This window comes from Thermobia domestica, chromosome 5 (genome assembly GCF_964235325.1).
Source record: "Thermobia domestica chromosome 5, izTheDome1.hap1.1, whole genome shotgun sequence".
NCBI lineage: Eukaryota > Metazoa > Arthropoda > Insecta > Zygentoma > Lepismatidae > Thermobia > Thermobia domestica.
The window spans coordinates 195253392-195266794 of record NC_137458.1 but is presented as its reverse complement, the minus strand read 5'-3'; the positions used below and the strand labels follow the sequence as shown (position 1 = coordinate 195266794).

General features: G+C 36.8%; 1 protein-coding gene across 2 annotated transcripts in view; it reads right to left on the bottom strand.

Moving 5' to 3' along the window:
* The window catches only part of g (adaptor-related protein complex 3, delta 1 subunit-like garnet), an 895910-nt gene that overhangs the window by 65371 nt on the left and 817136 nt on the right, over nt 1–13403 (bottom strand). For both annotated transcript variants that reach the window (XM_081759537.1, XM_081759539.1), the window contains exon 21: nt 10525–10872. In XM_081759537.1, the coding sequence (XP_081615663.1) occupies nt 10525–10872 (348 nt within the window). The remainder of the gene's footprint in view (nt 1–10524; nt 10873–13403) is intronic.

Below are 13403 nucleotides of genomic sequence, written 5' to 3'. Positions count from 1 at the left end.
TACATTCTTCATGTTAGCTTTAATTCGTAAAACATGTGCTCCATCCATCTTGATGGTGAATTTTAGAGCGAAATATGGCATTTAGGTCATGGAATTCTTATCTAAGTACAGAATATACTATAAGAAAGCTATTTAGATCGAAAAATCATGAAAATGAAAAAAGCCAAAATTTCCAAAATTCTCGTTTTTTTCCCAAAAAAGCCGGCTTTTTATGTGAAAAAAACCATCGATTCAAAAAAGCCGGCTTTTTTGCATCTCTAATTATAATACAGCATGCCTGGGGAGGTTGTCACGAGGACAGATAGCGAACAATGTAATCGGAAGTCGACCGTTCTCCTGGTCCCCTCTAATGTCGTCACTGCGTAGCAGTCATAAACGTCTTCGTTTTTTGTTCCAACAACCGACGAAATTAATATATAGAGAATAAAATACGACAGAGAACGAAATACTGTACAAGCATATGAAACATATTGGAATAACAATAATAATAACTCTCAAAATAATTTCTTACGCAAATGTGATTAAAACTTTGCATCACATTTTTCACCTTGCCATAGCATTCTGGCGCCGCGGTACACCGGTTGCAGATCATTGGACTAGTATACTGGGTGCATCAAAAGACCGGAACTTTGTTATGATAAAGATACAACAGAAAAAGGAAAATTGTTGGAAATAGAATGTTTTCAGTCTAAAATCTCGGATTTATTCCAATTGCTCCAGCCGTTTACGCTCCACACAGTAAGGTGTCCGGTTTAAACGTTGACGGTATTTTTCTGTTTAATCTGAACGATATACGAGTATACCGTATATATCGTATATAATACTCATTGTCAGAGCTGCTTCAAGATAAATTCCTGGCGACATCACCAGCAAACAGGTCAGGACTTTGGAAATACATTAGTAAGGCGGGGATGGTAACTCACACTGCAATGTAAGTTCGATAACTCTTTTTATTTTCAGTATAAAGGTCGGAATCCCTAAATATATATCTTAGCTATGTCACTGATTTAGATACAATGAAAATCACCAGTAGGATTTTATGAATTATAAATCTCACGACCGCGGCTGAAAATTACATGATTGCTTAATTTGATGCATGATTATACAAATAATGGTTAATGCTTATGAACTAAACCTTAAAAAAACAACAGAAACGGTAATGAAAATGAAAAAATTATCATCTTGAGTAACTAATAAGGACAGAATTCTTATTTGATAAAGAAGGAGTACGGAGAAGTTATAGCCATGGTTTTTAAAAAAATTTATGGACCGAAAATAGCCTAGTAAATCTTCAATCTGAAATCAGTGTTAATTGTAATTTTACGCTACCAGAAAGCACATGCGATAGTGAAAATGTCTTTTCAAAAATTGCTGTCAGCCGCCAACATACACAAATTGTGCTCTGGCATTGAAAAAATATACTGGGAAATGAAGATTTTTCTATTTCCTTTTCTTGTTATTTCCATATTATTTTTTGTCATTGCATCCAGTAGAAGATGATGGCACAAAGGAGTGGCAGAAATAATAAGTTTTGGAAACAAAATATATATATATTTTTTAAACATATTAAATTGCTTCTTTCTAGGAAAATCGTTCTCTGAAAGCTATTCGATAAACGTAGAAAATCGATATTTGCGGATAATTATATGACGCAGAAAATAACATTTTGTATTTCTGTTTTTCTTACTTTGCAAGTTTCCTAAATTTATAATTAGCATAATGTGGGAAATTCAAGAGCAAATTGGGAATTTCTACACCACGAGATGGGATTTTGTGACGTTTGAAGTTAGCATAACTGACTTGAACCCATAGTCACAATCTGTCACGAAGGATATACAATGGCGGTAATTATGTGCAATTATTGGTAATGTGTGCGGGACAATGTATACCAAAACTCCATTCGCGGTCTCATTGTTAAGTCCCGTACTTCGAGGTCATATATACAAGGAATTTTGAAATGAAAAGGTACGAAACGTCGTAGAAACCAAACGTCGTATGTTGAAATAAGAATATATCGCTTTGGAATAAAGTACTACGACATCTAAGGAGAGAATGTAGTGTCCGGCCTGGTTGTGCCCATGCGTGGGTGCCTCTCACATGATGCAGGAGAGAATCAGGCAATTATGTATTCCGTCCAAGTCGAATTGACTTGGTAGTGCGTGTGAGAAAATAATAACATCGTGAAAAATTCGACGATTGAAGAGCAGCGAGGTATTATCCGATTTCTGACTGGGGAAGAGGTTTAATCGGTTGATATTGATCGTCGAATGGTGGCTGTATATTGGAGAGACTGTCTCTCCAATAAGTCAGTGAGAAAGTGGAGTGATTCTGCTCCACAACTACACTTGTCCACACGTCTCGCAGGTCACACGAAGTGTACTGAACAAGTTGAAGTGGGAGCAGTTTGAGCATCCGCCCTACAGTTTGGACATATCTCACTGAGACTTCCATCTGTTTGGTCCGCTAAAAAGACATCCCAAAGGCAAATGCTTGAACTCGGACGAGAACTGAAAGACACAGCGGAGGACTGGCTGCTATCATAGCCACTGGATTTTTGGGAACAGGGAATCCTGTGGCTCAAAGTACAGTGGGATAACTGTGCTCAGGCGTCTGGTAATTACTTTTCAATAAAGACTTCGATTATACCCACGGTGTCATTTTTCACCTTTCCATCTGAATACCCCTCGTATATCTTACTTAAATAGAATAAAATCAATATATTTTTTGTATCGGGTCAAGTTAGAGAGAACGATGAGAAGCAAAACTTGGCTCCCATTATGGTTCTCTCTTGTGTTTGTTGATAAGAACTGCTTCCTAACTGTTATATAACGATCCAACTTTTTTTTTAAAATCCCCAATTTTTTAATTCGATAAATTTATGTTCTTCTATCGGAAGCATGCATACTATTAAGTGAACCCACAGTGCTAATAGTATTATCAAGCAAGCAGGTGGTAGCAACGATTCTGCAGACCCCTGCTGAAGAGGTGAACCTCGAAACTGTTTTGCACAGGGCTTGGGTGTTATTCCAGTGATGAGAAAACTTATTTAGGGTCAAAAGATAAAAAATAAACACACTCTGGCGGGCCAATATTTAAAGAAAAACAATTAGGGGCGTATACATTTTCCTAAAAAAAAATCTTTTAATACTAAGTTCTATGATTGAAAGACTATAAAGTGGAAGTGGTAAATGAAATTTGTACAGCATTTCTACAAGTTTCTCACAATACTGATTAAAGTGGGATTCCTGGATTTGCAGAACTGAAGTTAAATTCTGTAGATCAGGACTCATATAGCGGACTTGATAGAATGCTTCAGCCTGTGGCATCTGGCCCGTAGTTTGCCCATCACTGTTTTAGACTACAGATGGAGAAGAAGAAACCGGTTCCGTCACCACTGTGCCAAGTTGCTGCATAATTAATATCAGCGCCGTACTTTCGTGATGTGCTGGAAACTTTTGTTTACTTTTGTAAAGTGTTGACAAGTCTGCACTCTGCACTCTTGGTCATAGAATGTTTTCTTTCTTTAACTGCAGTGACCATAACGATTCGCGAAGCCTGGGCTCTTCACCAATCACAGAAATGTTTTGCTTTACCTTTGATACATCGACAGATTTCGGTATACGATTCGTAGAGCCGTCTCTCAAACGCACGCTTGAGAAAACGTGAAACACCAAAAGTTCATCAACAATATTGCCAAACTTTGAAGACGTGTTGAATGATAAGGTTTCGCAAAAACACATCCTTAAAAAATCTAAAGATACTGTATCCTCGTGAGATATTCTCCGTACAGCACGGGAGACGACAGAGGCAAACTTTCATGGATATGAGTTGTCAACCGACCCCCCTTCACGTTCTTAGGGTGGAAAATCGGCATATTTAGGAGAATTAGACAATGTAGGCAGTGTTGAATGATATTACGAGGAGTGTTCAAGAATTCCTGATATAGAAGATCTTTCATTTTCCCACATAGTCCCCTTTCACTATAATGCATTTCTCCCAACAATGTTTTAGAGCATGAATACTAGCTTAAAAAAAAAAAAAAAAAAAAAATACGGAAGGCTGTGTTGGAAGCCATTCTTCGACAGCTTGCATAACATGCTCATCGTTGGGAAACTTCGTTCCTCGCGGGTGCTACTTAATCTTGGGAACAGGTGAAAGACACTTGGGGCAAGATCTGGAGAGCAGGGAGGGTGCTCAAGTATTTCATACCCGACATCGGCGATAGCGGTGGAGGTAAGGTGACTTTTGTGAGTAGAAGCATTGTCCTGCAGCAGCAGCATTTTCATGTGTAGCATCCCTTTGCGTTTTACCTTGATTGCCTGCCTAACTTTTGGAATCAGTTGTGAATAATAGTCACTTGTAATTGAATCAGTGAGTAGAAAAAGAACATTCCCCTTCACGTTACTTTTGAAAAACGAAAAGTAAAACTGCTTATCGGAAATACCATTGCTTACGTAAAAATATTTGTATGGGATATTTGTAGCGTTTGTTAAGACCTTTCATTTCCCAAAATTCCAAAAACGTAATGGGATTGGATATTTAGTTATGTAGAAATTGTTATCTTGGAATGTTATCCTTAATTTTTGGAATGATGTTCTTTTTCTACTCATCGATTCAATTGTCGTTGGACCTGGAGATAATCAATGAACTGTATGCTCTTACTATACCCCATTCCAGACAAAAATCTTGCCATAAGCTTGCCAGCTGATTGCATTATCTTGAATTTCTTGAGGGGTGGAGATCACGGTGCCGCTACTGCATGCTATGTTGATTGGACTCTGGACCACAATGATGTACCCAGGTTCCACACAGTCATAAGAATACATAGCCAGATCAATTTAATGCACTCTCTCCACTGTTCGGATTTTTGCGTCCTCGTGCTATGTGAAAGGAATTTTAAAGTTTTCAAGAGAAGAAGTATCTTTGTTTTAATTGAACGTTACTTCAGTTTCCGTATTTCAAGATAACACATTAAGAGTCTTGTTTAAGATAGATTAACTGTAAAAAGAATAGAAATATTCTTATTTTTCTAATGCTTTTTCGTAGTACGTAAGATGTCAGTCAGAACTGGATTAACCTATTTGTAGGAACGGGGTTAGAAAAAATATGTGGCCCCTGCTGACTTCACCAAATAAATTTCTGTCAAGAGTACAGTAGGAAAGTTAAGGGAATATATTTAATATTTTTAGTCATATTTTACTTTATGATGATAATTATATCTTCATGATTTTCTTTAGAAAGCCAGTTCAGATATTGATCAGATTGGAGGCCCCTATTTATCCGGAGGCCCGGGGCTATAGCCTCCCTTAATCCAGCCCTGGTGTTAGTGAATGTGCTTTTATGTGCATTGCTTAAGCTGCTATTCCGATCCTAGTACGTTCTCTAATTTAACACTAGAGGCGTTGAAAAATTTCGTATCCGATTTTCAGAAAAATATCGTCTATTTAGGTTCATATCGATAGTTACCGAAATTCATGTTAATTATTTAGTATCTGCCCTCATACTGATGTTTTTTAACATGCTGTAGTGGAAAGTCTGCATTTGATGTTTCGATTGGACTATAGGATATAAATACACTTACCAACTGGTCAATATTTGTTTTCATTTCATTCTTTCTTTCTTCTTCGATTTTGTAAGATTATTACATCGAAATTGTCGAACAGTGGACATACCTTCAGAAAATAGTTGGCTTTTTATTAAAAAGCTGGACTTTTTTACATGGAAATTTGAAAACATTTTACCTTATAATTGTGGGGATGAAGCTGAATCTGCATTGGTTCTTTGATCTGAATTGTACTTCCCCCAGCCAGCATTTTTTGACCGAAGTAATGCATTATGTTGTTGGAACAAGTATTTGTAAAATTCTTCATAATTCATGTGCATGAAACTACGTACATTTTAGTACAATGACCGATCCCGTAACTGACTGTATTAATGAGCTTTTTTCCACTAAGCATTGATTAGAGAAAACACTCTCTACTCGCTGCATTACCATACTGCTAAAATCGCAAAATAAAGTTGAGAAGTTGATAGTTCACTGGAGATTTCAATGCTATTGTTGCTTCTAAAAATTGTCCATCACCACTCTTCAGCAACAGTTAAATTTTCATTGTACACTAAGAACTCATATAAGATAAGGACATAATGAGTTATTAGGCCTAGGCTATATGCTTAACTACTTACATAACACAAACGGTTTAAAAACTTCTATCATTTATAGTTTCGTCTTTCATTGATTATTTTCTCAAACATGAAGGGGAGTTCTACAGTACGAATTCAACCAAATTCATCGATCTGAATCTAACTTGGCATGGTTATAAATCTTGACAAAGTGGTACTCATATGAAATACTATGATGTGCAGGCTTTTAGTTTCCGAGTTAGATGAGATCAAATTTGAAGTTTGGACTTCGACACATTTTCGATAATCAATTTTAATAAAGATTAGATAAAAATCAATGAAGGACAGCTTCCTAACGCAACTGAGAAACATACTAGTTTTTAAAGCAAAATATTGAACAAATAGAAATATGATTAAATGTTAGACTATTCAAAAATAATTGAAATGACGTCTGGACATATTGAAAAATCACAAAATGCCGGACATGCCCGACAAACGCCGAAAGGATGGCAACCCTAATTTTACTGAAAATATCTGTGAAATATTGATATGATCCAAATGCCGGAAAGAGATGGATAACTACTTATCTATTAACACGATGAAATCAAAAGAACTATATCTACAATTTAGATTAAATTCTAGTTCTCGGATACAAATTAAAAAAAAAAAAAAAATAGATTGTGAATCTGATCTGAACACTTCCACCTCACAAGTTGGCAATTTTCCAAGAGAAACGCTGCACATACACACGCTTTCGTTATTGTTATATAGAAGGCATATGCACGTTCGGCGCAAGACGCTGTTTTATTCCAGGCGGGAGCTCATGTGGTTCGATTTCCACGTTAATCAGTAGGTTCACGTCTCATATAGCCTAGCTGGTTAAAGAGACGCTAAACTGAAATCAACAACATTCCCAGTGGAAACTGAAGGGGTTCGGACATGACGATAAGGCGGAAGTTCGTTTCAAATGATTCAGTGCTTAAAAGGCATGTTAAAATCCGAACCAACCAAACAATCAAGCTGCAGAGGCACATGAGATGTCCATGTGTGTGTTCCGCACGACAAAAGATTGCGTTAAACAACTTATATTTTCTATGGCACGGGAGCAACAGTGAATATTGAGAAAAGCGTTATATTATCAAACATTAATAAAATACATATTTTAGATAAATTTTAATCTCAAAAAGTTAATTTCAGAGACAGATTAAACATTTATGGATAAGATGTTTATCTCAGAAGGAGACTTGCGGAAATTGAACTCACCGGTTTGAATGAAACTTTGTAGACTTGTAGAACATCGAAAAATAATCGACAAGCATTTTATTATTATTATTATTATTATTTCGACAATGTGCGGGTTTGAGGGTAGAAACAACCCTTTGAACGTTAGGGGTGGTCTTGAAGCATAGACAGAAAACAATCATTTAATATAGAAGAAAACATACTCCAAGGGGGGTTCAGGACAGCTGATACAGAATTTGAAGTCAAAATTAGAAAATTCAAAATGGCGGATCCAATATGGTGATTACAATTACAAAAGTCTTCTGGTTTGAAATGGTCTGCAGTTAGCAAAGAACATTTATAGTTGGCAGGGGTTACTGCGAGAAGGTTGCAGAACGATTTGAAACATCTTTCTGTACTTATTTTAACGAGATGCTTGATTAAAGTAAGTCTCTGCACCTCTTACTATTCGGGGTGCTTGTTTATAGTGAGTCCCCTCGCTTGTCAGTATGTCAGAGTTTCATATATATCTTCAATTGCTATAATTATGAATTTATTAAGAAAACGTTTTACAGTAATGATATTCCGTAAAAAGATGTGTTATGCATAAGCATAGTTTACACAACGCACACCTTATTACAGCAATAACTGCGCACAAATTGCAAAATGCTGCACAATCTTTGAAACAAATGTTACGGGATTGTCAAACGCAGATGGTTTTTATACCGGTTTCGTTGCACATACATCTAATAATATTTGCGAATGTGGGAGAAGAAAACTGATTATGAATCAGTGATTGGACCTTAATTACAGTATATTATTACGGATATGTAAATTTATGTTATGGAGAAGGACAATGTCAGAAAAATGTCCCAAGAAGTTTTTCCAGGGCCTAAAGAAGAATACATCAAGGTGCTGAATCCACTTGTTCCTGAAGGAATGATTTCTATTTTGGGATACTCTTTTGATTTTTAACACGGGACTCAAATATACTATAAATCACTTAAATAAGCACCCCGACTAGTGAGAGGCGACGGGACTCACTTTAAATAAGCATCCCAAATAGTGAGGGGACTCACTTTAAATAAGCATCCCAAATAGTGAGGGGACTCACTTTAATCAAATATACCGTTAAGATAAGTACGGAAAGGGGTTTCAAATCGGTCTGCAACCTTCTCGCAGTAACTCCTGGCAACTATGATTGTTCTTGGCTAAATGCAAACCATTTCAAACCAGAAGAGTTTTGTAATTGTAATCACCATATTGGATCCGTCAATTTGAATTTTCTAATTTTGACGTCAGATTCTGAATCAGCTGTTCTAACCCCCCGTACGAGTATGTTTTCTTATACATTAAATGATTGTTTACTGTCTATGCTTCAAGACCTTCCCTAACGTTCTAATGTTTTTTTTTTTTTTTTTTTTTTTTTATCCTTAAACCTGCACCATTGCCCAAATAAAAAAATGCATGTCGATTATTTTTCGATGTTCTACAAATCTGCAAAGTTCCATTCAAATCGGTGACTTACACTTCCGTAAGTTTCCTTGTTAAAGACGCATTCAGTAATGTAAGAATGATGACTACAAGAATGATGACCAGGATTATAACAAGAACATTTTCTAATTCTAGAATTTACATACAAACTGTGGAAACAAAGTTGTAACAGTCATTTTCTAATGTGCAATTTTTGTACTGAGTGCTCATGTTTCAATGTAATTAAGTTGTTCCTTAAAGTATCAAATGTGGTATACATTTAAATTCATATGTTGGATCTGGTCAGTACAAGAGCCCGATCAAATGTCCGGTTCATTTATCTGAAACCCAGTTTCAAATGCCCTAAATTGAACGTCTAAGTACTTAGCAAGGAAATACAGAAAATAGCTACGCGTTAAAATTCTCAGCAAGTCCTATTTATGTATCTGTGTTAATATTTTTCTTCGAAACAGTTGAGATCTTATTCTTTTCATTTCTATCGACGAATGATATAAAAGGAGTCTCACTGTCGTGAGAATGTTTCTACGTCATCGTCACGTAGAAGATAGAGGAACTGTTTGAATGGCGGGAGTGTAAATCGAAAAGGCGGGTACATCCTTCTGAGCGTTTATTAACAAATGCAGCGAGCAGTTGTGGTAATCGCAAACCTCGAACTGCCTCTCGCCAAGTTTACGACCGCGTTGTTTCTATCCCGGTAGAACTTGTTTTAAATACCCACTTCTACTCCGATAAAGCGAAGTGGGAATTATACAGTCTCCCGGTTTAACGTGGTTGCCAGATTTAAGGAGTAGTGTAGGAAGTTCAATTGACGAATATCTGGTAATTTAAATATAAACAACTACGTAGTTTCTTTCCATATACTTTCAAATTCTTGTAGACTTATTTCCCCCAAACTGCGTGTAATTTTCTACTTTGTGCTATTATTTTACACTATAGGTAACTGAAATATTGCAACACTGTAGAAATCCTCATAACGCCTAAAATTCTGTAGAAGAATGTTAATAGTATGTGTGTGTGTGTAACATTACATCATCCAGATATGTTATTGGTACCGGTACCATTTATGTCTTGCAGGTGATGTTGGCACCAGGATCTAATAAATATAGTACGATACCACACGTATTTCCGAAGAAACTGCCAGAAATAGCGAAATAAGTATTTTCTCACCGCAAATCAGAATAAAATTCACGCATTTTGACCTGACTCTCGTTTTTGTATCTCTTTTAGATTTTTATGCACATTTGGTTAAAACAAGTCGGTTTCCCAACTCGGAGCTAACAAGTACGCACATACGTACGTGTGTGTGTGTGTGTGTGTGTGTGTGTGTGTGTGTGTGTGTGTGTGTGTGTGTGTGTGTGTGTGTGTGTGTGTGTGTGTGTGTGTGTGTGTGTGTGTGTGTGTGTGTGTGTGTGTGTGTGTGTGTGTGTGTGTGTGTGTGTGTGTGTGTGTGTGTGTGTGTGTGTGTGTGTGTGTGTGTGTGTGTGTGTGTGTGTGTGTGGTGAGAGAGAGAGAGAGAGAGAGAGAGAGAGAGAGAGAGAGAGAGAGAGAGAGAGAGAGAGAGAGAGAGAGAAAGAGAAAGGAGAATAAACTAGTTCGTGTAACTGAAGTTCATGTATCAGACTTCTTCAACATATAATTATTTACTAAATGGCACGAATGCCTTAAGTACTTATCGTCTATGTTACTCACCATTTGCAATGTTTGATCTTCAGCTAACACTCGATAACGAGAAAGAACTGGCTGAGCTGGAATCATTTCAACTTCCGAGATTACTTCTTTGGAAGGTGTGGATATACCTGCAGCCTCTTCATATCCTTCCTTAATTTTCGAAGATTCTTTTCTACGATCTTTCTTCTCCCGCCCTTTCTTTTTTTCTTTCTTTCGTTTAGGTTTTGTTGCTTCCAAATTAGACAGATTTTTAGTATCGCCACTCGAATCTTTATTACACATGCTATGAAAGAGTTCCTTTTTATCATTTTTCATATTGCACGAAAGGGTTTCATCGTTACTTAACCAAAATTCAATGTGATCCTCATGCTGCAGAAATAAAACAGAACAATTATTTCTTTAACTGCAATATAAACATGATTAATAATAATATTCATTCACTAATATAGTATTTATTCCGTAAACAACCGATCATTTTGTTCCTCGAACGACATTACAACTTGCTACTACTTATGCGTGTGCCTTTGGTGTATGAGGTCCCGAGTTTCAATCTCGGTGGGAGTGCACCGAAAGCACAAAAAGAGTTCAAGTTCCATTTTTAAACTGTAGTTCTTACCCTGTGTGTAAATAATGGATGTAAATATAAATCAATCAATCAATTAATTAAATAATTAACGGTTTTCACACAATTTTAGAAGAAACTGATATTTTAACTTTGTTCTATATACACTAGTGATTATTCATTAGTGTGTTTATAAAGTCAGAGGTACAACTGTGAACAAAATTTAAACACGAAACAAGTAATTTGAGCATACAACAAAAGCAACAATTTCAAGATAGAAGCGCCGAGTGTTCTTTGTAGTGGACAAACACTGTGTGCATGGATTTCCTTGGGGTTCTCTCGTTTCCTCCTAGTTTTTTTCGTTCATTCATTTTCATAATCAGTTTCCTTTAGCCTACACTGCGTAACTGTGGGACGAAAAACAAAGATTTCGCTTCATTTTTTTAGGATGAAAGAATACAACTATGATCTACCGGCAAATTTATGCTAAAAAAAATAACGAAGAGAGGTAACTGGAGTTAATGGAAAGAAGGGATCATTCTATGGAAATGAGATCAATGTTTGTTTCTGAGAAATAGAATTACGCACAAAAGCACCGTTAAACTGGTACCCTGAAAATTCAGAACTGAATTTTTATATAGTACTTATCAAGGCTTTTGACACTGGGTCAGGTTTGCTATAGACAGGTACGGCGCCAAGGGTGGGCCGAAGTAGGCGATTGCCCAGCCGGTGTAAACACTCGCCCACTCCAGTAGAATAATATATGCAATATTATATACTTCAAAGTAAGTAATTTGTACTTTCAATTATAATGTTGAAATAGAAAATGAAGTAGGCGAGGATGATAAAGGATTTAGTATTCTTCGGGTTGAGTTTGAAAAGGCTATGTCCGAGATTAGGAATGGAAAGGCAACCGGGATAGATAATACATCAATCGAATTCATTAAAAATATAGGAGACAAGGGAAAGAAAGAATTGTTCCGACTATGCAATGAAATACATGAAACAAGGGAGTGGCCAAAAGACTTCCTGAAGACGATCATGATACCGATGGCTAAGAAATCGAACCCAAAGAGATGTGAGGATTATAGAACTGTTAGTCTCATATCTCATGCAGCTGAAATTTTGCTCCGAATACTAAACAGAAGGTTATATAGAAGAACAAATGAAGAAGTGGAGGAGGAGCAATTCGGGTTCAAAAGAGGTAAGGGCACAAGAGGTGCTATTGGATTATTAAGGGCGATCGGTGAAAGATTTATAGAAAATGAGAAAGAGGTGTGTGTTGTATTTATTGATCTATAGAAAATGAGAAAGAGGTGTGTGTTGTATTTATTGATCTAGAAAATACGTGTGACGGCTTTTGACCGCGTAAATTGTTGTTTGGACTTCTAAAGAAGATAGGGTTGGAATGGAAAGATCGAAGACTCATAAGAAACTTATACATGAACCAACAAGTAAGTGTTAGGATAGGGAAAGAATTAACGGAAGAGAGTGCAATTGGAAGGGGAGCTCGACAAGGATGCTGCCTCTCGCCACTATTTAATGTCTATCTAGAAGAGATAGTGAAAAAGAATTTACATGATGATGATGGCATTTCGGTAGGAGGTAGAACGATTAGATGCGTAAGATTTGCAGAGGATATGGCGCTTGTTGCAGAATCTGAAAAGGAAATCAATAAAATGTTAGAAAACCTGAGGATGGGTTTTGAAGAATATCCCATGAGATGAAAATAAATGTTAGAAAGACAAAAGCCATGGTGATTGGAACGAAGAGGTCTGTGTCAAATATAAAAGTGGGAGGGGAGCAAATAGAACAAGTGAATAGTTTTCGATATCTGGGTAGTATTCTTAGTAATAACACAGTGGGAACGTGAAATAAAAACAAGGAAGGAATAACGAAAGAAGCCTTTAGGAGGAAGAAAAGTCTGTTTTGTGGGACCTTGAATAGAGAGTTGAGGAAAAGACTCAAAAAATGCTTCGTGTGAAGTGTTGTACTGCATGGGGCGGAAACGTGGACATTACGTAAAAGCGGTGAAAAACGACTGGAAGCCATCCAAATGTAGATGTGGAGAAAAATGGGAAGAATTAGTTGGGTCGAGCGGAAAAGGAATGAGTGGGTGTTAGAAATGGTGGGGGAGAAAAGAACACTTTTAGATATTGTAAAGAAGAGGAAGAGAAACTGGTTGGGACATTGCCTAAGAAAAAAACTGTATCACGAGGGACGTCCTAGAGGGTATAGTGACAAGAAAGAGAGGGAGGAGGCGTACGAAACTACAATTAATGGATGATACAAAAAAGATCATACGTGAAGACGAAGAGGTTAGCGGAGGACCATGGGG